This window comes from Coffea arabica, chromosome 1c (assembly GCF_036785885.1).
Source record: "Coffea arabica cultivar ET-39 chromosome 1c, Coffea Arabica ET-39 HiFi, whole genome shotgun sequence".
Lineage (NCBI taxonomy): Eukaryota > Viridiplantae > Streptophyta > Magnoliopsida > Gentianales > Rubiaceae > Coffea > Coffea arabica.
Window position 1 is genome coordinate 47,807,172 of NC_092310.1, and position 25,650 is coordinate 47,832,821.

The 25,650-nt window shown below is 33.7% G+C and overlaps 2 protein-coding genes across 2 annotated transcripts; one reads left to right on the forward strand and one right to left on the reverse strand.

The window, feature by feature from the left end:
* Positions 1-8,338: 8,338 nt before the first annotated feature.
* On the forward strand, positions 8,339-17,187 carry LOC113725313 (uncharacterized). Its single transcript, XM_072074360.1, has 6 exons — positions 8,339-8,480; positions 9,677-10,862; positions 11,366-11,437; positions 13,965-14,179; positions 15,483-15,706; positions 16,413-17,187. Exons 2-6 carry the CDS (start codon positions 9,752-9,754, stop codon positions 17,092-17,094), a joined length of 2,304 nt encoding a protein of 767 aa, XP_071930461.1. The 5' UTR covers positions 8,339-8,480; positions 9,677-9,751; the 3' UTR covers positions 17,095-17,187.
* A 1,129-nt stretch (positions 17,188-18,316) lies between these two features.
* LOC113725321 (NDR1/HIN1-like protein 13) lies at positions 18,317-19,482 on the reverse strand. The gene has a single exon (XM_072074365.1). It carries the CDS (start codon positions 19,281-19,283, stop codon positions 18,414-18,416), a length of 870 nt encoding a protein of 289 aa, XP_071930466.1. The 5' UTR covers positions 19,284-19,482; the 3' UTR covers positions 18,317-18,413.
* Between the last annotated feature and the right edge of the window lie 6,168 nt (positions 19,483-25,650).

Sequence of the window (25,650 nt, forward strand, 5' to 3'; positions counted from 1 at the left end):
AATCATCACCGAATCAGACAGGTGCACGCTTGACCTCCTACTCCACCAAACTTTAATGCTTTGGTGGTGGTCATCAGCCCAAAGGCTGGTGGTTGAATTTTATGGAACTTGACTCTCCTAAGAAGTATCAACATTTACAGACAAGGAGCCCAAAAAGAAAGGTTGGGGGCCCCTTTTGCCAAATGCAGCCGACTCAATTCCTCATGGAAGGCAAACGAGCCCAAACCAACCGTCCAGGAAGCACAATCTCCCACAAGTCCAAGCCCCATCACCACCATATTTAGTCATTTTCTTCTCAGTGTCACCCTTGATATCCTTGTTTGGATTGTGATTTTTCGCAAAAAAAAATTTATATTTATTGTGAATTTTTTTTCAATCATATTTTTATCTCACATACATTAAATTGTTACAGTATATTTTTCTTCAGTAACTCCTAAAAATAGCAATCTAAACGGGCAGCTTCAAACTCTCCTTTATGCTTGAAGATTGTCATCAGTCTTTCTCTTATTTTTGAGCCAAAAAAGAAAGAAAGATGAAAAAAGGGAAACAAAATGATGCTAAGCAAAGTCACAAAACCAAAAAGAGTCACCAGGGTTAATCCCAAATCTTGTAGTACCTGTCATATTCATCATTTGCAAGGTTTAGAAATTAATTTAACTAATTTTAGACTTTGGAAGTTGATTTCGGAGCAAACTAGAATTAGGAATGAGGAAAACTAGAATTAGGAATTAGGGTTAAAACCTGATCTCCATGAACGAGGAAAAGTAAACTAGAATTAGTACTTTCTTACACTTGTCACTCTAATGGACGGGTAATTTAATCTATCTCAAGAAATAATTTTCTTAGTTTTAAGAGGCAATTTGCTTTAACAAAAAAAAAAAAAAAAAAACAAATGTTGACCGGCAAGGCAAAGGGAGGAAGAAGTAAGAGAGTCAGCGACCGCATCTGCCTCACCAGACTCGTGACTAATGAAGCATGAATCTCATGAAGGAAAGTCCGAATCCTCCTGAATACGTAACAAAGTGAGAGTGATTCACTTAACTAGTACAGATGGGACAAAAAAAAGGGAACAAAAAATGGATACAATCTGTTTCATTTTCACGTTGAAATTTTGGCCTTTGTCTGAATTGCAGTTTTCCAAAGAAAAATTTTGTATATTTTTCGTGACTATATTTTCCAGTTACTATTTTTTTTTTACTTTACATGTATTAAATCGTTACAATTTATTCTTCTACAAAAAAAAAAAACTTCAAAAAATAGCAATTCAGACGAGTTTGAAGTTATATATTTCCAAAATTATAGTCAAATGCTGATAACATTCTCTTACAAAATGTTTTGCTGACTCCTTGGATTCTTGTTTACTAGTTTGTAAGACATCCCAGGCGTGACAATGGATTATGATCCGCATACATACAGTAATTATAGTATCAAAACTTTAGAAAATAGCACTTCTTTTTTTTTTTTTTTTCGAAATCGATAAATAATCCACACACACACCCACCTAATTTAAACAAACGTAGGAGTTAATCGACCGAAAGCAATCTAAGGGGGGCCCACAAAGAACCACTATTCAGCCCATTGGTTAGAAAATAGCAGTTCAGACGAGTCCGAAGTTGTATATTTCCAAAATTTCCCGTTTGGCAAGTGAGTTTTTTGGATGTTTGTTTAAAATTTTATTGTAGCTTACTGTAGAAGTTTTTAAAAAAATTTTTTTAAGTGTGTGTTTTTTTTAAATATTTTGAAGCGTATAGTTTAAAAACTTTGAAAAATTTTTTAAGGTTACTGTAGTTAAAGTTTTTAAAAAACTCGTAGCATATAAACTTGATAAAAAACTCGTACGGACAAACAAGGCCTATAGTCACATGCTGATAGCATTTTCTCTTCCAAAATGTTTTGCTGACTCCTTGGATTCTTGTTTACTAGTACTATTTTGCAAGACGTCCCATGCGTGACAGAGTCATTACAGTACCAAAGTTCCAATTTATTACAAAACAGAAGGACGAAAATCATTTCTTATCTGACCATTGTTAAGTGATAAAGCTCGCGACTTAGTGGTGATTTGAAAGATGTCGGCTACGTTAGTCAGGATTGGAATTATTCCGAACAGGTGGATAGAAAATTTGGACTTAATCTTTTGCTTCAATAGGTAGATTTTGCAGAAGCTTTTAGAATACATGTAGCCTTATAGGGCTAATTTTGATTGAGCGTTGATCAATTTAATCTTTATTTACTTTGTAGGCGGTGAATTCCTTTGAAATATATACATTATTTTCAGTTATTTATGCTGGTAAAAATGTGAAAAAGACTTAAATCTATAGATGGTTCATAGCTCTAGGTAATGTGTCAATTAATTTAAACTTTTTCATTTTTTTTAGGCAATCAATTGATGTGGATTATATACCCTTAAAAAAAAATCGCCAAACAAAAAATCTTTAAAGCTCAATATTTCACACAAATTTAACAATTTTATGTTAATCCCTTGATTATTTTTGCAATCATTTTTATTTAGTTTGTACAATAAATTTCAGATCCAAAATTTGTACATCTTGGCTCATCCAAATGCTCATCAAGAAACTTCTTTATTCCATGTGAGTGAGAGAAAGTGACATACCATGCATGCAAACAAGAAGGTCTCCTTCCATTTTCTAATGTTTATGTGCTTTCTAACAAATCCATTAGATGCTTCCTTGGATGCATTATAATTTTTTTTATTTGGAAAATTACATACCCAATTTAATTTAGGAGAAAAGAAACAAAAGAGGGGTGGCTTAGAGGCTTAAAGAATTGTTTGGCAATGGCCAGTCATGTGGTCTTGGGGATCTTCCAACGCTGATATGAAGTCATAATCTAGAAAGTTTCTATATTAAAAAAAAAGTGTCATTAATTGGAAGAAACTTTTTTTTTCTTACTAGACATGTATAGTTTTTTCTTGTTGGATTTAGAAATCTGACAAGCTTTCGAATCTTGAACATGATGGATCCATGCATGAATGGATTTGTAAAGAGAGTCTAAAATGGAAGAGGGTTTTCTCTCTCTCTCTCTCTCTTTTTTCATCAATTTTTTACTGCAAAATTAGGTAATGTTCACCAATTTGCATGATTAAGAGAAAGACTATTGCATTAATTCATTTCATCAGAGTTTGAATCACTTTTTGATTTTGTTAATTAGTAAGATAATCAAATGTGAATGAATAATACTTATGAAATCATGGTTCGGCTCTCTAATATATTCTCTTGTCTATTCTTCACCATAAGGTTTAGGGTTTTAATAAATAATGGTTTACTTAAAATAGTTTCAAGTATTAACTTTGTAGTAAGAGTAAAATTGATTTGAAAAAAGTGTAAATTAAGTATACTTTTAAGTACCCAAAGGCACTAATTAGAGAAATCCAAAAACAATGAACCAAACTAGAAAAAAAATCCTAGTGCACAAGATACTTTAGATCTATTATGCTGTAGCCTTGGACCACTACTGACTGGATCAAATTTCACAAAACCCATGCAGCATGGGGGGTTCTGATCAGGATATGATAAGATCTGAGAACCATCTTGACAACAAAAATAAAATAATCACCAACCTCAATATGTGAGTTTGATTTTACCAGGTTGGAAGTATAGGGACAAGAGCCAAGTCCCAAACCCCCCACCCCCACATACACAAAGACAGCATAGATACCTTTCCTTAGAGGATTGATTCCCTTTGGACATTTCTATTGGTTGGGGGGGGGGGGGGGGGGGGAGATGGATTGCAAGGGAGGAAACTCAGTAAAGATTTCTGGCTACAAAACTCTCAACCTTCAAGTATAGGATGTGTAAGATTTAACGGTAATAGTTTATATACTGTTGGTGTATATTATATAAGATATAATCTAACTTTTATTATTAACATATAATTTTTTTCGTTTCATAAGTCATTTCCAAATTTAGAGTTTAGATTAAAAAAGTAGATATATAAAAGTTATTAGCCTTTTTCACCCTAGTTTATGTTGCAACTAAAATTCATATTACTGTTTGGAAATATTTTATTATACTAAAATTTGCATAGGATTACTAGATTTCCTAATTTTGACGTGCCATTTGATTGTTATTTTTTTAAAATACAAGTCACTATAAAAATAGATTGTGGTTAACCATATTTGAAGTGCCAATGTATTGCCTATTTTATGAAAAAAAACTATATGTTTGATTAGTTAATTATTTCGAAAAATCATTCGTATTATACCTTAAATACAGTTTTCAATCATCTTTTGTATCTCACTTAGTGAATAATTAAATAAAAAATTTTCAAATAACCTTCAATCCGACTGTACCCAATTCTTGGGAAAAAAAAAGGGTAAGAAATGTGCCCAAAACCTTGATAAGAAGTGAAAAAACTTTGCAAGCTCAAGATGAGATCACAATCCGGAAAGGTTCCCCCAATTAAAGATGCGGTTTAGACCTTGTTTGGATTATTATTTTTCGCAAAAAAATTTTTACATTTTCTATAACACATTTCTCAATTACATTTTTACCTTACATATATCAAATCGGTACAGTACATTTTTCTAAAAAAAAAAAAAAAAAACTCCTAAAATTAGCTAAAGAAAGGGATGGGCAATGGCAAGTGGTCGCCACCTTCTAGTCACTTGTAAATGCACGAGAAGTTGCAAGAGAATGTATTATTCAAGAAGAAAGTAGTAAATGGGTTTCCTTCTCCGATACGAAAATGTACAGGAATTAGAATAGAAAAGGATTCATTGATTCCATCAGCATCGTATTCTTTGTAACTAACCCGAAGTTAACTATTTGCCTACTCCTACTGTTAAATCCTTCCACCAAATCCAATTCTTCAGTTTTCGATCCCTAGATATCACCGAAAGCGACCTGCACATCAAAATAGTATACCTTTTTCTTTCAGAAACTTGCAGTGTACTTTTGTTTACTTGTCTTGTTGCATTCTACTTGTTGATAAACTTAATACAAAAGCAGAGAAAGAACTTAGGTCATGCTTGGATTGCTGGTTTCCGTCGGAAAATATTATCGTTTTTCGTGATCACATTTTCCTATCATCTTTTTCCCTCACATATATCAAATCGCTACAGTAATTTTTCCATGAAAAATGACGGAAAATGCAATCCAAACACAACCTTAAATCTTCCATCTTTTATTTATTGTGTGTGTGTTTGTCTTATTTCACTATTTCTTTCATAGGGACTTCCTAACCCTACTAACTTTTGATCTCTTACTTTTTTTTTTCCCTGTATTCCCTCCGTCCCATTATTATAATCATGTTTTCACTTTATTGATATTCCAAAATAAGAGCCATCATTTTAAATTTAACATATATTTTTCAATCTTGCCATTTAAAAAAGTAATATTTTAAAATTTCAATACAAATCTATCAAAATAATATTTTGAATTCAAAAGATACACATGTAAAGCCACCAATGCCACACCATCTAAATAAAATGATTACCATGTTTTTATAAAAGGTTGAATTTCCAAAAAATGACTCTAATATTAGGATGGAGGAAGTAAGAAAAAGGCTTGAATGGCATATCATTCATACGGACAGCGAAACTCGAACACACAATCTTTTTATAAGAACGCGATCCATTCTTATTGATTGGAACCAATTTTATGCTCACTGTACTAGTAATTGAAGGAAGCTTGCGTTGTTACCGGACTTGGTACATTTAAGTAACGAAAGTGATCTACAATTCTACATAGATTTATGTGGCCAGTGACAAATACAGGGACTCATTATTTTAAATTATATTTCGCTTGCATCATAAATATATTTTTCAACTCACCGTTTTATATTTCCAATCACCTTTTTATCTCACATGCATTACATCACAAAAAGTATTACAATAATTATTTCAAATAATATTCTATCCAAACCTGGGTATTAGAATTAACACCCTACTATTTGAATGTTTCATTTTTTTTAGTGTTAATTTTAATTTGAGGATCTTCCATGTCTTGTTTGTGGGTTGGGGGGTATTTGAAATTTATCTGTACTGAAAAATTACAAATTCCAACATCTTGTGACTCCTCCCACCATGTCTTTTTTGTTCTTTTATTCTTTTTTACTCATGACACGCATATAACTTTTAGTGTAAAAAAAAATTTACACTACTAATGTAGAAAAACTAATCCCAACTTACATGCATATTAATGCAGCTTAGTGAGATATACCATGAATTACAGCCAAAAAAAAAGAAAGAAAAAAATACTAGTTAAACTCTGTATCTTCTACATATTCCCCCCAGACAAATAAGGGAAAAAGCTAAAGACCAAAATCTTTACCAATAAGATGTTGGTAAAATCTTTAACAAAAACTGAAATGCCACTAACAATTCGCTAGATATTATTGATAAGAACTTATCACTTTCTCGTAAAATATCGTGTGTTCGAATCTCAAATAGATAGAAAGGCTTGGCCAGAGCTACTTCGTATATATGTTTGTTTGCCACCTTGAGACTCCTCTTCAAGGCGACGTGAATATCGTGTTAACAAATGTGTAGTACCCAAACTTTATTTTATTAAAAGGAAAGAAAAAAAAAATAAATGAGTCAAAGCTTTTCCAACAGCGATCGGTGGTCCCTGTCACATTTATCTATTGAGATGAGAAGAGTAGACCTAAATAAAACAAAGACTAGTCATCCGAGTCGGACACTTCATTTTCTAGCATGCTTTCCCATCAACTTTTCCAACAGCCTGTCTAATCCTTTCTTACAGCCTAAGCAGCCAATCCAGCCACCGATATTGATCCTCTGATCCAACTTCTTGCGGCTGCTCCTCATTAGTCCAAAACTCATTTCTGTTGCTTACACCTAAGGTGTGTTAAGATTGCAATTTTTTTAAGTTTTTATAGAAAATATATTATAGCGAGTTGATATATACGAAGTAAAAAGTGTATTTACGGAAAATGTAGAGATTTTTTTTTTTGTAGAAAATTCCTTTCCAAACAAGGCCTTAGCGTTTCAATTAGTTATTCCTTCTAGCATTGACTTCGTTTGGATAGAAAATTATTTAGAAAATTTTGTAAAAATATTATTATATCACTTTATGTAATAATATATTGTAAAATAAAAGGGTGATAAAAAAAAATTAAAATATATTTATGATGCAATAGAAATTTTTTTTTTTAAAAATTGACAATCCTAATTTATTCGTCCAGTATGGTAAATTGATCGGCTACCCTCAAGTATAGATTACCTGGGAGTGTTTGGATAGCAAATTATCCCAAATAATATTTTGTTTGTATCACAAACAAATCCCTCAATCCGCCTCTTTATATTCTCCCAACCACATTTTTATCTTATATACATTACATTACAAAAAGTGCTACAGTAATTATTTCAAATAATACTCTATCCAAATAAATAAATGTATGTTCTCACCCATAGTGTCATCCCTGTAAGTAACTTATTATATTACAAGTCATGCCTTGATATATATTGGTGAGAGGCGAGTAATTTATAAGTATGTCAATAAATACCATATGATCTTAGGAACTATACCCTCATCTATAGTGTTATCTTGTAGGTGAATCGTGATCTTGCAAGTCACGCTGTAGACCGGTATTGGTGAGAGGTGAGTAATTTGTAAGCATCTCCATAGGTGACATATGATCACGTGAATTGTGTACTAACTCTAATGGTATTATATAAGTAGGTGACTCGTGATCTTACTAGTCATGCATAAAACCTATATTGGTAAGAGGTGAGTAATTTGTAAGTATCTCTATAAGTGACATATGATCACGTGAATTGTATGTATCCTGACTCGTATTGATATTTTGTAACTGATCCATGTGTATATTGGTAAAAGGTGAGTAATTTGTAAGTATCTACGCAAATGATCGTATAATCTGGGGAACTGTGTCCTCATCCGTAGTGGTATCCTGTACACTTACGGTCTTACAAGTCATGCCTTTGATCTATATATTGATGAATTGAGGGGCGAAGCTGTGTCTGTGACTATAGTGGTATCTTCGTAAATAACTTATTATTAAAAAAAATTTCATTTTCTCTGTCAACTGCGTCGATATAACGCGTTATCCCAAAAAAGAAAAAAAAAATTGGCGGATATAAAAGTTATTACTACCAGTTAATAAATTAATTGCAGTTTGCTAAAATGGAAGTATTCTTTAGTGGGTTCCACACTCCCACCACAGGCCACGTCACAATCCTTTGGCCTTTTTCGAACCTTTTTTGTATACTTGCAAATTTCCGTTTGGGCTTTTCTGCATGGAAACGTTTCAGTACAACTAAACTTTTCCTCATCACCTCTTTCTCTTCACTTTATATCCTCGTTGGCTTTGCTTCTTTCTAGTACTATTACAACTGTACATGAACATGATGGGTTTATCTCTGTTTTCTTTTTTTCCTCTCTATTTAGTTGGATTATTGAGGTGATTTTATCAAGTGGATTTGCTCTGATTTTCAAGAATTTTACAGGGTCTAGTTGAATTGCTTTGGATAAGCCTATCAGGTAAATGGGTTTATGAAAAAGACTCAAAAATTGGACTTTCATTTGGTGTTTTTTTTTTGTTGATTTTGGTATTTGATTCTGGATGTCGTTGTTTAATTTGCTAGTTTTTCTATATGGGCTGATTTAATTTCAGTGGAACTTGTATGATCTTTGATACTCAATTTCCTTCCTGATTGAATCTTGATAAAAGTTATGAGTTTTTGAATTGGATAAGAGTAGTTTAGGAGGATTGGATTCGAATCGAATTGGATGAATTTTTGGAGATTTGGATTTTTGGGATGATTTTGTTTCCTGGACTGATTAAAGTGGCATTTGTATCTTAAGTTGGTGTTTTGACTGAACAGGTTGACTGTTTTGCTTTTGTAGATTACATGTGTTCGTTCCCTTTCATTAAAATCCTCTTATCGATCTTCTGATTCGAAATTTTCTGAATCTTTTTGTGGGATTTTATGAAACCTTTACCAAATTTTATTGGGTTCCTTTTTTGTTAGAGGTAGCTTTAATTAAAAATTGAAGCTTTTGAGTGTGCATTTTGCTGTGGGGTGGTTCTACCAATTTGAACTAAGATGACTAATGTTTTTTTTTTTTTTATCTTTTGCTGCAACTTTTAGTTGCTCTATTGTTGATTGTTACCATATTGATAAAAACTTCAGTGCTTGATTGGTGTAGTTCTGCCTGCTATTTGGTGCTGCAGCTACTGTATAACACTGATTTGTGGTGCTCCTTTGGGTTCAATTTAATCCTCCTCTTTTCTCCCTCTCTTCTTTCCTCCAAAAATTAATTCGCCTTTATTTGGATCTTTGGTAGTGTCAACACAAAACATTTGTGTCATCATTGGCTACTGGTCAATGAGATACAACTGTACGTTGTAATTAGTAGTTGAGAGGGATTCATTGGGAAGAATACTGTTGAATGTGTGTGTGATTTTTTTAAATTTAAAATTTTTATTAATATCTCGTCCGCGTGGAATATTCAGAAAATCACTTATATTGCGGCTAATGTTGTAATTCAGGATTTGTTTTTGGGTTGTCATTTTAGTGCCTGTAAATTATTCTCGTGCCTATCTGGAGACTAATTTAAAAATCAACTTTGTTTATTCTTTTTCTGTGTGTAGTTTATTGAACTTGTAATGTATGAAAATCAATGCCTTTTCTTATGTTATCTTACTGATATGCTGCACAACACATCTCTGTCAGGAGGGATGCCCCTGCCCAGATGCTTTTATGACGATACAAGATTGATTCTAGGATAAACTACTGGGGACATAAATCATGGGGGCTTCAAACTCTAGAATGGAAGAAGACAAGGCTTTGCAGCTTTGTCGAGAGAGAAAGAAGTTTATTGGACAAGCGCTTAATGCCAGGTGTTCTTTAGCTGCCAATCATATTTCTTATATCGAGGCATTGAAAGTTACAGGAACTGCACTGTCAAAATTTGTCGAACCTGAAGCTCCAGTCGAATCTTCCATCTATACATCTACTAGTGCAACGCCAGAGCCACATGTGCTTAATGAAAAGTCTGCCTCCCAATTTTCATACTCTTCTCCAGCTTTTTATCAGCTTGCAGATGCGACTAGGAATATCTCACCTTCTTCTTCACCACCAAGCTCAAGGCACTACCGGGAAAATCATATGAAATTTAGAGGAACATTCTCCAGTAAAGTTGAAGAAAAACCTTCTATTCCTCAAACATTTTCAGTTACTTCAGCTACCCCAGAAAGCACCACCCCTCGTTCCGTTGCAAGGCCCGAAACACTACCTTTTGAACCTCCTCCTCTTCCCCCTGAAACTCCACCTTGGGATTACTTTGGTCTTTCTCATGCAGTGGATAATCACTTTTCTTCCCTAGAACAGACAAAACTTAATCAAGAGTCAAAATATGCTGCTGAAATTAGGCAGCTAAGAGAGGAAGAAGGAATTTCGGAATTGGGTGGTGATGAGAAGTTTTCCTCTCCAGGAAGGGAAGAGTCACTGGAATCTGAAGATGAGTTTGATGAGCCTTCTGCAGCTACACTGGTCCGAAGTTTTGAAAATGTTAACAGGGCAGAAGAGAGTATTGCCACTAACAACTCACCTGCCACCCCTTCTGCAGAAAGCATAGCATCTGACTCCAGGGTTTTAAAGCGGTTGAAAAACAACTCTCCAGACTTAACTCCATTAAGAGCCACATCTGAAGCTGCGGGTGGAAATGACATAAAGACAACACCAATGGAGGATGATGACAACACAAACGTTGAAGACAGAGTTGCTCCAAAGGACTTCTTTATGAGCATGAAAGAGATTGAATATCTATTTGGAAAAGCTTCTGAATCTGGAAGAGAAGTTCCTCGGATGCTTGAAGCAAATAAGTTCCACTTCCGTCCGATCGTCCCTGGGAAAGAAAGTAATTTCTCCCTCCCTTTGTCTTACTAGTATTTAACAGGAATGGTTTGAACATGTATTTGTGCATGGTACTGGATTGTTTTAGTAACTTATGCTTTTTGCATGTTTAATTAAATTAGGAGCCAGTCATTACTTCCCAAGTGAACTATCTGAGGTTGAAAATGATATTCTCTTTTTCTGACCAAATTAGTTTTGGATTGTTGAAAACTGTGTTACCTGCCCAGTGCGTCATGGTGCTTACAAACCTGGATATGATTTCACATTGAAAGGTTGAATAGAAATATGCAGGGCTAGTATTGGGTGCATGATTTGGTAATAATCTTTCTGCAAGTCTATGTAACCGATATATAACTCTACTTGGGTCAAAAGAAAATCCTGCAAGCCCTAGGTCGGTCTTGTAAACTTCTTAGTACTTTCTTTGTGACTTATGTTCTTTTTAAGATAACTATGAATTTCCCAATATGTGTTACTGAAAATCAAACTCAAGGATTCTTTCTGTGGCAGATGGATCAATGACTGCGTCATTCTTGAAGTCCTGTTTCTCTTGTGGGGAAGATCCAAGCCAGGTTCAGGAAGGTAGGTTTGTCACTTTAAATTGTTTTAAAGTATTTAGTTTCACACAAGCTGCCAAGTTTTATTGTGGTGAGGACCATGACTGCTTTTTGTTTTTGACTCATGTTTGCTACATAATAGTAGTGTCGAGAATATGGTGCATTGATCTTTGAAAGCTCTGAAATATGTATCATACAATTTCCAAACAAGTACTTGACTGTTAGTCATTTGTTAATGGTAACCTACTTGTAATTTTCTTAATTCATTTTATTCAGTTATCTCTAGAAGTGTTTACTTTTATGATGTTCCATTCCTAGTGTACTCTCAGCTGTATAAAGTGGGTTTTAAGTTGGTTCATGTGGCAGGCAAACTAGGCTTGTACATACCCATTTAACTAATCAGTTATGCAGCGGAATGCATTACCTGTATACTTTCAGAAACCCTACTTGGGAAGCAAGCTTCTTCCAAATGTATAGTTCTTTCTACCTGATTAATATTCAAGGGGGAAAAAGGGTACAAATAGAACCATGATGTGATTCGCTAGTAATATAGAATTTTAGTTATCGAGAATATCAGTTGAAAGGATTTAACTAAAAAACCTTCAAAATTGGCAAGTTACCATATTGAAAAGCAAAAACTGGTAATAATGAATGAGAGAATATTTTCAGATCCAAAAATAAAATCAGTAGCTTCAGTAATGAAATTAATAATACAATTTTCACAAGATAGCTTTATATGCAATTGAAAGATGTGGTAATCTAGTAATTATCCTTAACAATAAACCTGTTCCGATGTCACAATATTTTAACTGGTACCCTAATTGATTGTGATATTATCAGATAGAAATACCTGAATGAGATATATAATTTACGATCTTCAGGTATGAGTGGTTAGCATCTTGTCCGAATAATTGTATATGCTACAATAAGAAGTGCAATATAACACCAGTTACCGTCCTTAAGAAGTGTTCACCCTTGGATGAGATGAACTTATAAATGCACACGTGTCTCATTGCTCTAGATATGGTTTCCATAATAGATATCTGAACTTATTTTGCATGCAATTGCCAAAACAGTGCACTTGTGATTGCATGGTTAGAACTCCTTTGCAAATTGATCCTCCTAGACCTTTATAGGAAACGATTAAAAAAAAATAGCTGAATACTCATGCTTCTCTTTAGATGCCAAATTAAGAGAATTGCAGATTTTGGAAATTACTGCCATCTGTTGCATAATCAACTGGCAAGTTGTTGTTTAGAAAATGATTTTGACCACATTTTGGTCACAGACAATACACTTAATATTCTCGGCACCAAAATTATGGTTTTTTGCACCATTTAAAAGGGGGGATAGCCGTGTGGGAAAATGGTTTTGTAGATTCCTCCTAAAATTCATTTTGTCAATATGTTTTTAATACCTTTGGACCTTTCTGGTATTGCAGTAACTGACTTTTTCATTGGCACTGTCTTTTCTTTAAGAGCTTAGATGATGTAAATAGTCCTAACAGGACAATTAAGACCAATTGGAGGATACAAAGCATATGAGTAGGTAGCCATTTTTAGGCATCTTATAAACTCATTGTCCTACTGGCAGTGAAACTGTAAATCCTTTGTGGCTTCCTCTTGGTTGATAGTGGTCAAAACTTGGTAAAATGCAAATGAAATTGATGATGTTGTTGTGGTACATCCATGATGTGGTATGGATAAAGGTAATTTGTTCTCATATTAGGATATTAACTTAACTCTGATATGTGCTAAAGAGAGGAATTAGACCTTTTGGTGCAGCAAGTCTTTTGTATGCTAGCCCACAACCTAGTCTTTTTCATTTTTCTTAACCATGTGCTCCAAAAAGGTCCTGCTATATGGATAACTATTAGAGGTGAGGATTTGATGCCTCAACATTGTTTTCCTGGAATTTCTCCACATCTTACCTTAAATATGAGAAACAAACTGGTATTGCCTTTTAGAGTGCAACATACTTTAGCTTCTGAGTAAACTCAAAGGTCATCTGGCCATTATTGACATAAAGGTATTGGAGCTCAATTCCAGCTTAGTTGGTTCTGTGGATTTCATTGTACATATCATGCTTTAGATGTCATTATTTTAGAAAGAAGCAGTGGTCAAAGTAGGATGTTCTGAATCCATTTAAATGTGGCGTGGGTTGACATGGTAAATTTTTGAATTCATGAATAAAAATAAAAAATAATAAAGAGAATTTAGAAAGTAAGCCTGCGCTATCATGGGTAGTTGAAGACATTATATAGTCATCAGCTAATTGTGTAATTTCTTAAGTTCATGAATGTAAACAAACAAGAATATCTGCAAAGATATGTGTGCCCTATTATGCGTCTTTTGCATGGAGTCTTTAACAGGCTTCCACATCGATACATTGAATTTTAGCATTTACAGATGATGCTTGCAGTTTATTCTTTCCGCATTAGTTAATTTCTTTACAACATGCTGCTGTAATTATGTTTTGGAGTCGCTGTCCCAACATCTATATAAGCTATGATTGGTAGATAGCTAATTTTATGTTTTTATGTTTCCATTCAGAGCCTCCCCAGACAGATGTGAAGTACTTAACTTGGCATCGTACAACCTCATCTCGATCCTCTTCATCTAGGAACTTACCTGGTGCAAACTCCATTGATGATATTGAGGATCTCACCAAAAGTCTTCTTGATAGTTTGAGTATGATCTCTGGAAGCCATGCCTCAACTATAGATCGACTCTATGCTTGGGAGAAGAAGCTTTATGATGAAGTCAAGGTATGCATGTTTTGATGCAGTTAGTCTGGTTGTATATTCTTTTGTCTGTGGAGGTAGGATACGATTATTGATGTTTCATGGCTTAAAAGAAAGGAAAAGACTGTAGTTGGTGCCATTCAAATCTTTTGCCTTGCTTTTCTTTTGCATCATTTTGCTGATGGCATTGAGGAACAACAGAGGTTAATCTAATGAAGTCATTAGGAAAGTAAATATCTAAATTTTGACTATAATGTGTTTGGCTTTGAGTTTTGTTGGCTATATTTTTCTCTTTATACTAGTTGACAGTTGTTATTACTGTTCTCTGTCATCTTAGGATCCATCATTTTCAAAGCATAATTTACTTTCTGGTGATAAAACTTTAAATGACAACACTATCAGTTTTTAACAGGTAAAATTGGTGATATTGGAAAGGACATGGAGAGAAGCTGTTATAGGACAGCCAAAAATAGATTTTCAAGCTTCCAGTCTGACTGGTGGCTGTGTCATTGATATGTCTAAGACGAAGAGTTGTAATGTTCTTCAAAAGTAGTAAATCAAATAACTGAAGCAAGAATGAATTTTTTTTTTGGGGACTATTGTGTTTTTCTACCAGTTGCATAGTGTGACAATGAAAATAGGAGGGACATCACAATAATAATTTATAATAGGGCTCTTATCCAGGTAGAAAAGATTCCTTAATTTTCTTGCTGAAAAGTAGAATGGTGGTGATCTCGAGTTAGCTGTAGCAGTTGTGGTCTTTAACTTTGTTCCACCTATATCTTTTTGGTCTGGGTTTTGAAGAAGGGGTCATCGGAGAAGACCACCGGTTTTTGTGGCAGTTGTATGTTGCAAATGGTGGTTGAGTATTGGTTACTTGCCTGCCCAATGTAGTTTGGCCAGCTTTAAGTGATTAGTTGTTTTGTGAAAAACTTATTTCCTGCTTTTAAGATGATACAACTCCTCTAAGCAAATCTGATTTCGCATCACTCTTGATTGTTTTAGTCAACTACAGATGCTCAATGGAAGGATGCTTGCCACACTAATAAGTGGACACAAATTCATATTATTTTAGGCTAAATGGGGGACAAAAGTTATTTTTAGAATTTTGCAGCTTGACTATAGCTGCAATATCTGTCGTTCTTTAATTTTTTTTTCCTTTTTGTTAAAATTTTGCACTTGGACGCTATTACATTGTACAGTGGTGTTTATGTCAGGTAATTTTATTTTACGGCTGTCTACATGTCAAGTATTTAGGATATCATAGAATATTCAGGACAGCTCTGTTTTCTAGTAACATCACCTGATGCATCTTCATGCAATCCAGGCTAGCGAACAGATTAGACGGAAGTATGATGCGAAGCGTAAACTTCTTAGGCAGCAAGAATCTAATGCAGAAAAAGCATCGAGGGTTGATAAGACACGTGCTGTTGTCAAGGATTTGCACTCAAGAATCAGAGTTGCAATTCATAGGATTGACTCAATATCCAAGAAAATAGAGGACTTAAGAGACAGGGAGCTACAGCCGCAACTGGAAGAGTTGATTGAAGGGTATGTTCTTGTTAATTCCTTCAGCTATTGTTTGATGCCTTTCTGTTGGAAAATCATTTAATGATGGCTATAATGAAATGCGAAATATTTTGTCACAGAAACAGTGTATACATATAACAGTAGTTACATTCACAATGTAATTTCACATAAATTACTTTCTTGGCGGTTGAATTAGAAAAGGAACTTTCAGTGTATCCTAAATTACTTCACGCATCACATACAGATAAGATCATATTTGCAGACGCACATTTATTGTGGCAATGCAATAGACTGCAAGTACTGAAGTATATGTTTTATTAAATGCTGTAATTGACAAAATTGGACTAATAGCTCATGTGTAGTTTCCGTGCCAGTATATTTGGATGGTAAATAATGGTCAACATGAAGTCATTGCTGGTATGTGGAGGGAATTTCATCCAAACACCCTTTCAAAAGTGCTAGAATGTGTAAAACTGTAAATCTTCATTTGAATGCTATACAAGCGCTCTGTCTTTCCAAAACTGCCTCCTCAATTGTTTGACTCATAGCAATTATCTGACGTTTACTTAAATTGGGAAAAGGGAGAACTTTTCCAAGTCTGGACTCGAGCTTTGCCATGGTTTCTGGGAGATCCCCTTGCATGATGTTCGTGGTTATAAAAGTATTTTTTGAACTGCACTTTGCTGCTTAATTCATCTTCTAACACCTCTCTCCCTGTTGATTGTAGGTTAAGGAGAATGTGGGAAGTGATGTTTGACTGTCACAAGCTTCAATTACACATAATATCAGTGGCTTATACCCCCGGTAACACCAAGATCTACATACACTCTGACTCACGTCGACAAATTGTCATCCATCTGGAGAGTGAGCTGAGCTCTTTATCCTCCTGCTTTACAAAGTGGATGAATGCTCAGAAGACATACGTCGAAGCGATAAACAAGTGGCTTTATAAATGTGTGTTGCAGTTGGAGAAATCTTCGAAGAGAAAAAAGAAGATTCAGTATCCACCCCTTAGACAACATGGTCCACCTATTTATACTACTTGTGGTCTATGGTTGGACATGCTCAACAATTTGCCTACTGATTCAGTTGTAGATTCAATTAAGAGCTTAGCCACTGAAGTTGCTCATTTCTTGCCCCGTCAAGATAAGAACCAAGGAAAAAGTGCAAATCATCCTCATTCAGCATCAGGGCAAGATGGTGATCTGGGTACAAAGATGTTAGGAGATGAAGCTGCAGAAGACTGGACACGAGGACTTGATCAGTTCCGTGTAAGTTTGGCAGGTTTCCTTCGTAAAATGAGTCAATTTGCAGAATCTTCTGTTAATATGTTTACAGAACTCCAAAAGGGAATTGAAGATGCAAAGAAGAGCTATGAACAATCAAAAGTCCCAATAGAGAAAGTATAGATTTGGAAGATTATTGGCAAATACTGGATGAAACTCATCTGACAAATACAGGATGAAAAGACAGAGAAAGATAGGAGTGCGAAGGCAGGAAAATTTTGAACTTGTACATTAAGTAAAATAACAGAGATAAAGCATATTTGAGCTTCTTCCAGTGTTCATATCACCTTGAATAAAGAAGCTCAGTTTAGTGTTTTAGTACCATGTATAAGGTGACATTGAGAAAAAAAGATGGGAATTGGTTGTTTTGAGACAGCTGAAACTTTTACCATATGTGTACTTATTGAACTGAACTTTTGTATACATTCTTTCAGTAGTTGGATTCATTTTCTCTCATGATGCTTTGGTAGGTTCCAATATTGACTGATTGTCTCAATTCTTGCAGTACAGTTCTCTGTGCTGCAACCTTCTCACAGGATAACCCTGCATTTTCTAAGGAGCTTGGTTGATTACTCTACTATGATCTTTTCATGGTTCAAGATTATGAATAATAATGGGATTAATTTATTGGTCATGATTGTATAATAACCAGCAAACCTATCGCTAATTAAAGGCTCTGAAGGAATAATGGTAATTAAACTCATGAAAGTCATACTTATGACTAACACAATAAAATTGTGATTGCAAAATTCTAACTTTGAGAAAAAAAGTAAAGAGAAGGCAATGGCATTTAAAGACATGTTTGCTGCTAATCTGCTCGGAGGAAACACTAGTATAAATCTTTATGAGCTCATTTCCTCAACATATTCCAAAAAAGCAAACTTTTTTTTTTGTCAAAATAAAAGTAAATGTGATAAATAATAAAATACATGTATTTTTTACGTTTTCAAATCTTATTTACAAACAGTAAAAATTTCCAAATGAATAGAAGCATGTTAAATTTCATAATAAGCAATACACATTCCTTTTTCTTGCTAATTATATGCATGCCTCTCAAAGATTTTAAGATCCTATTTATGTATGGCATAGCCAATTAATCAAAAATCACTAAAAAAAGATTTTAAAAAAGAAACCAAAAAATTAAAATGCCCTTTTTTCTTGCAAAAATCTCTTCAAATTTGTCCTCTCAAATTCCAAATGCATATCCCTTTTTCTTGCTAAAGATAGAAATTCCTTTCAAAATTCTTTTGTCCGATCTTAATTATGTAAGGCATAGAAATCAACAAAGAATCACTAGAAAGTTTCAAGATTTTAACAAAGATTGGAATTTTAACACGTATACAAATTACAAAACTGCAAATTATTTGAGTAATTTTGTATTACAAACATTATCTTTACAAAACAGCAAAAAGTCTCCTAATCATATATCATATTATCAGTTTCTACCATAATTTCACGCTGTAATCACAATCTTTGGAAACAATCTTGGACTGCTGGTTCAAAGCATCCACGGCCACGTCACACTTAACCTTAACGGTGATCTTCCAAGTCTTAACGGAGCCAACCTTGATCTTAACGGGAGCTTTAATGTTCAATCTAAACGGCACGTTCCCTTTCCTCAGCTCATTGGCCATGGCCAATCTGACATCGTCGGAAAGAACGACGTCGGACCCCTTCAACGCCGTTTGAAACACCGTTACATTCTTCGACGGCTGATAAAACACCGGCAAAGCGCCGTTACTTAATCCAACGTCGCCGTGAGAGACCTGAATCTCGCTCCCCGATAGGTAATATATCCCGATTTTCTTGTTTGGGTTTTCAGCTCGGATGCTGACGTCAAACTCCGGCGACATGGCTGATGTTGACGTCGAGTTCAGTCCTCGTATTGCCACATCGAGGACGGCGTACTTCGGTGCTTTTGGCCGGTAAACGAGGTAGAGTACACCGGCGGAGATAGCAGCGGCAACGATGACAAGAAAGAGGACAAAAACAGTGTAACATACACAAAGCCGGCAGCAGCTCCTGCGAGGCTTCCGGCTAGAGAGCTTCTGAAAGTTGCTGGCATTCTCAGGTGGTGGGTAGCTGAATATCTGATCTTTTGGAACCTGGATGACATAAGTTCCCGGAGGTGCGGGCAACGGCTTCTCAGCTGGCGGTGGCGAGGACGGTGATGACGATTGCGCCGATCCTGCGGGAAGTAGTGGCGCTTCAGATGATTTCTTTTCCGGCCTCTTCACCGTGGTGGCCATCGCTGGCTGCTCCAATGACGATGATGATTCTCCGGCGGGGTGAACTTTATGGTAGTCGGTCATTTTTAGTTTTCGCGATTTACGCTGTCAGTATATAAAAAAACCGATCCTTAAACAAAACTAAACATTAAAGCATATACTCAAAAAGTATACCAAACTTCAGGTGCTTTCTCTTAGAATGAGTGCGTGTTCTGCGCGTTTTTTCTGGGCTGGGAAGTGTGAACTTGTGTGTGTTTTTCTCTTGACAGTGCATGAGATGAATAGACGTGAGACTATATATATATATACACACACACATATACATATAGATAAGGGAGTGTAGTGTGTAAGGCCGTGTTGCGTAAAAGCGTGTGAGGCAGAAATCTTGAATAAGCCCGCCCTGTCAACAGTTGTATTATTATACTTAAAACGTGTTGGTATTTTCTTCTTTTTCTTTTATTTCTTTATTTTGTGATTTTCTTTTTGTGGTTAGGTATTTTGATTTGATATTTGTTTAATTTCCAATGAAGGGTTTAGAACGGCATTTAGTAGGTTAATTAATTAATTTGGGAGGCCTGCATGGGCATTAGAAGGGATTCAGCACCTAGAATAAACAAGATTGTGGATGAAGTTTTGAACAATTTTTGTGATAACGACAATATTTTTAGGATAAAATAGTGTATTGAAATTTGAAATGGATGATAACGTTTGAGTAAATTAAAATTGAATCTGTAATTCAAATTGTTTCCGTATATAAACAAGTATAAATGACAAAAAAGTTTCAAAATGGATAATGTTAGGGAGAGTAAGCCATTAATTAGTACCTTTAAGTATAATGGTTCTAGTTTATGAGTAAGATTTTTTTTTTTGACAACCAAATATATGACACATTTATGTAGATGCTATTGGTTGGTTCCCTAGAAAATAAATAAGGTTCCGTTTTAGTAATGTATATATACATGATGCATTTGGTGAAATTTAGATGTATTGACGAATACCCTCATTAGAAAAATTCAATAAATAAATGCAATGAATTGTGTGATTTTAAATATTTTCAAACAATCATAATATATTTTGAACCACAAAATCACGTAATAATTCGTCATGATGCTAGAATGTGCATTACTGTGTCAACAGGCATGAAAAAAAAAAAGAGAGAAATATTTGGTCAACATAACATTTATTACGTAATCATTAAAGAGCTTTAGTAAACATTAATTTTATGGACAATGACACCAGCATTTATAATCTTGAAATTTTTGGCTTTTGTTAGCAAGTATTATGATGGCCAATTGACTATGCCTTTACTACTTCAAGGAGATTGTTGCCAAAGTAATTGGTTGGTTAAATCGGCACTATTTGTCCTTTCACACTATTCTATATGAAGGTTTCTTTCTTTCTTTTTATTGTTGACAGTCTATTATTCATGAAGGTTCATTACTGGTAAATTGGAGAGTAAGAGGGATTTTTAAATATGGGAAATCCAAGAAAAATACAAAAAAATTGAAATGGTAAAGAATTCGAAGTATTGAAACAGAAAAAGAGAAAACAAAGGAAAAGTTCAAAGGATGGCCGTTGGGTATCTTGGAAATGGAATCGACAAACGGAGAAAAGTCCTGGAAGCCTGTATTTAACAAAGTCGCAGATTTGCATGTAGAAGCCAACTATGGAATACCTAGTCACATAGTGGGCTCCAACCAACCAACCAACCAAAATAGTGAAATGCCCCAATGCCAGCAGCTCATGGGTACATTGAGATAATTTACCAGCTGTTCATTCCCTTGCTCTCGTTCATGTATAGGCATAATTCTGAGTTAATCTTATATACGCTGTTAGTATATACATTATCACGATTGAATATATTATATATATATATATATATGCAAATTTTATATTTTAAATTTAAATTTAAACTATGTGTCATGTATTTAATGGTAAAAATTAATCCTAATTCTGTCTAGGGAAAGACATTTTACCACCTTTTAAACTCCAAAAGTTTGTCGACTAAAAGGGCACTTAAGTTACCCACCCCATTCAATAAATTTTAAGTACAATACTAACATTGAGGAAAATTGAACTTGTTTAACCAACATACTTGAGTTTTAGACATTTTATGCAAACTTGGCATACATATTACATGCCAAGTGTTGGATTTGAATCACATATTTGCATGATCTTGACAAAAGTGTATCACTTGTTTTAGTAAATGACAACTATTATTGACTGGTTAACACTTAGCTGATGGATCTAAAGCACATTGATAATAACATTAGTTAATGGCTTTTTCTAGTAAGGCTATAACCTATAATAAGTACCTAAACAATTCAATTAGCCAAGGTTCTTCACTTCCTACTTCATTAATCGTTGTATTATCAGTTTGCATGAGGGTAACTCATTTGCAAATTGAGCAACACAGCTAGCCCTTGTCAATCCTAGGTCATGACTTCATATGTAATAGTGAATGTTTTTAACTTGGCAAAACAAGGTTAATTAGTCGAAAACTTAACCTAATTGACCGACCATGCCCTACTCCAAGTTGCTTTCGTATGCTATCATCAGATACTTAATTAGAGAAATCAGTAGGTCGATTACGTGAGGTTGATTTTCAGGACTAAAAAAGGTTAATTTTAAATGACTTGCATTCTCTCTCACTACCTAAACTTTGAAATTGACAAACATGCCTGAATTACCATTTCAACTCTGTAGAAGGCATCAGTTAACCCTACTGATCACTTAGATCAGACTGCGTGGTTGTCAATGATTATCAAATTTTATGCTGACATTTTAACAAACTTGCAGATGAAATTTATATATATGAAAAACGAGCTAGGATCAAATTTAACATCTAAGTGCAGTGGTCATGTGGAACAAAGATGAAAAGTAAAAGTATGAATCATGTCTAAGAATGTGCAATGACTTAATGTATTTTTTGAACTACAAATCACTTAATAATACGTTATGATTTTAAGAATATGCATCATGGAGTCAGCAGTCTTGAAAACAATAAGATATATTTGATCAAACATGATATTTACTAGTACATAATAACTAAAAAATTTTAGTCAACAAATAGATGGAAAACGGCAGCAGTGTATTCTTGAAACACTTGGCTCATGCTTTTGTTAGTATGTATGCTGGCCAATTGACTATTCCTTTACTTCAATGAGATTGTTGCCAATCTAATTGCTTGGTAAAATTGGCACTATTTGTCTTTTTACCCCATTCTGTAAGAAGGTTTATTTTTTTTAAGCACTATAAGTTTATTGTACATGAAGGTTTATTATTACTAAATTGGAGAGTAGAGGGACTTTTTAATATTGAAAAACCAAGAAAAATATAAAAGCTGATATGGTAAAAAAAAATCAAAATAATTTAAAGAAAAAGCAAAGGAAATGTTCAAAGGATGGCAGTTGGGCATCTTTGAATCGACAGCTTTGTGTTGCTAAAGAAAGAAAAGTCCTAGAACAAGCCTGTATCTAACAAAGTGCAGATATGCATGTAGAAGCCAACTATGGACTACCTAAGCCACAAAGTGGGATCCAACCAACCAGCCAAAGCACTCCAGTTCCAGCCATGTTTAGCATGTTGATGCATTGAGATAATTTTACCAGTTCCTTGTTCTTGGTATAGGCATAATTCTTTGTATGTAAGGTACTAATTTTCGTTCGATCTTACATAACTCTAAATCTAGGGAAAGACATTTTACCCCCTTTTAAACTCCAAAGTTTGTCGACTAAAAAGACCTTTAAGCTACCCTTCCGATTTAATAAAATTTAAGTAAAATAATATTGAGGAAAATTGAACTTGTTTAACATACATATTTAAGTTTTAGACAAACACAAAATTAGCACTCCAACTTATATTTAATGGTGAACTTCGATCACAAGGATCTTATTTCAATTGCCACATATTTGTCTAAATGGTGTATACCACGTGTAAGATTAGTTGACGTTATAGACGTGACAGTCATTTAAATTAATCATTTTTTTTTTTACCTTACCATCCAACCTCACTCTTTCTCTATTATCCATCGGTTAATAATTAGTAGCCTATCGATTTAAAGCAATTGCTACAGTAACATTAGTTGATGTCCTTTGCTAGAAGGCTATAATTAAGTACCTAAACAGTTTAATTAGCCAATGATCTCCATAACTTACTTCATTGATCGTTATATTAGTAGTGTGCATAAGGGTAACTCGTCTCTGATTTGAGCATCACAACTATGAATTCCTCTGTCAACCCTAGATTGTAACTTCATGTGTGTTAGTGAATGTTATAAACTTGGCCAAAACAAAGGTTAACTTGTCAAAAACTTAATCTAATTGACCGACCGTGCTCTACTCCAGCTTACTAATGTTTGTGCTTTGTCAGATACTTAATTAGAGAAGTCAGTTGTTCATTTATTAAGGTTGATTTTCTCAGGACAAAAACGATTTAAGTTAAGAGTACCCTTCTGAAACTTTCCTCTGATGACGTTTTCTTTCTTCTATAATCAGAGAAATTGAGGTTTCTTGAACTAGCAAGAAAGAGAAAGAGTCAGCAAATACTCGATGAGTACATAAAACTATATAGAGTTGTTAGCTGGGATGAATTTTCTTTGTCTTGTTTTACTTTTTGTTCCTAATGAAAACTATCTCTTTAAACAAAATATGCAGTCCATTACTTGGTGTCAAGATCACGTAAATTTTAGGAAACCGGTGGAAGTAGACAAGACAGAGTCAAAGGCTTGCAAGAATATGCTTCTTTCGTTGTCGCATGCACTGATTAATTAACTAAAATTGTAATCTATTTAATCAATCTGGCGTGTTTGCTGCTGGAATGAGAATATTTGAATTTCTTCCAAATCTGATTGCTTCATATTCACATTTCTGCCGTTATCCGCCCTCAAGAATCTTGTCCTTTGAGCAAATCAACTGGCGGGTGCTAGCAGGTACGAATAATGTGTACACAATTATTTATTTATTTATGTAGGTAAGGAAGAGATAAAATTTAAAAAGCAAGAAGAACGAATATAGGTTAAAATTTAATTTTGGACGTGAACTAACATAATCATAATTTTCACAAAAATAAGAAAATATCTACCAATTGCCATTTGGATTAGTTGTTTTTGATGATGTTTTTGAAAAATTTTACTGTAGCAGAGTTTTTAGAGTATATTTTGGGATATTTTTAGAAAATATTTTGAAATATTTAAGAGTAGAAAATATTTTGAAATATTTAAGAGTAGTAGAGTTTTTAAAATATATTTTGGGATATTTTTTAAACATTAAAAAAAATTTAGACTACTTTTTAGAGTACCTTCTACAGTACTTTTTAAATATTTTTAGTATTTGAAAAACTAGTTTTTGAAAAACTAAAGGATCCAAACATAAGTTCTACATATGCTCTTATACTTTTTTTTTGCCTTGTTAACTGGATAGATTCTAAACTAGCTAGAGACTTTAGGTCCTTTTCTTTTTGGCTTCTTGTTACAATATGTCATGACATTCATGATTCATAATTATATTCGGCAATTGGGCAGGTTGGATGAGTTGATATTGGATTTTCACTTAAATGGGTTATATATAATTTGCCAAACTTTAGATTAGATTGATTTTGGGTTGGGTCATATTGGATTATTTCAAACCCATGACCCAAATATGATCCAACATATTAATTAATACATTTTAATACATAAACCTTCTCACATACATTATTTTCACAAAAAAAGATTTTTTTATAAAAACATTTTCACATACATAAATATATTTTCACACACTAACACACTTTCACACACTCATTTCTTAAGCTCCTCGAAAATACATCATAAATAGTATAATATTTTATATTGCTTGTATTGTGAATTTTAGATAATAAATTGTACATTTAAATAGATTAGCTAAAAAAATTTGTTGACTTTATACTTTTTAATACTACTACTTGATTGAAACTTATTTTTGTCACAACTTATTTAACACATTTACTATTCATATCTGCTTTATTGTAAGCTATTATATTCTATGTATTTAAATTATTGAATGCTAAATTATATGATGCTTGAAAATGTAATTAATAGACATATAATTGTTGTATTATAATATTGATGAGGAATTATTAACAATGAAATAAACAACTTAGAGAAAAGTAAAAGAATGCAATTAGAATAAATTTAAAACTCTATTTTACGTACTCGAAATATTAACAAACAGAATCAAGTAACAACCTGAGAACAACAACCAAAAAAAATAAAAGAAAAAAAGGGAGGAAAACAACATACTCTTAAAAGGCATAATAAATCATTACAGAAGTTGAGCAAGTTTAATTACTGTTGTAAAAGTAAAACAAGCATGAGTTTTTTTATTTCAAGTTTCTTTTTTCTTTTAAATAAAAATTAAAAAATTGATTGAAAACATATATATATATATATATATATATATATATATATATATATATATATATATATATATATATA

What these genes read in the sequence shown, in the direction of transcription:
- LOC113725313 (XM_072074360.1), top strand. Translation starts at nt 9,752, where the DNA reads ATGGGGGCTTCAAACTCTAGAATGGAAGAAGACAAGGCTTTGCAGCTT. An exon ending in GATCGTCCCTGGGAAAGAAA is followed by an intron (nt 10,863 to 11,365) that starts GTAATTTCTCCC and finishes TTTCTGTGGCAG; the next exon opens with ATGGATCAATGACTGCGTCA. An exon ending in CTGGAAGAGTTGATTGAAGG is followed by an intron (nt 15,707 to 16,412) that starts GTATGTTCTTGT and finishes TGTTGATTGTAG; the next exon opens with GTTAAGGAGAATGTGGGAAG.
- LOC113725321 (XM_072074365.1), bottom strand. Translation starts at nt 19,283, where the DNA reads ATGACCGACTACCATAAAGTTCACCCCGCCGGAGAATCATCATCGTCA.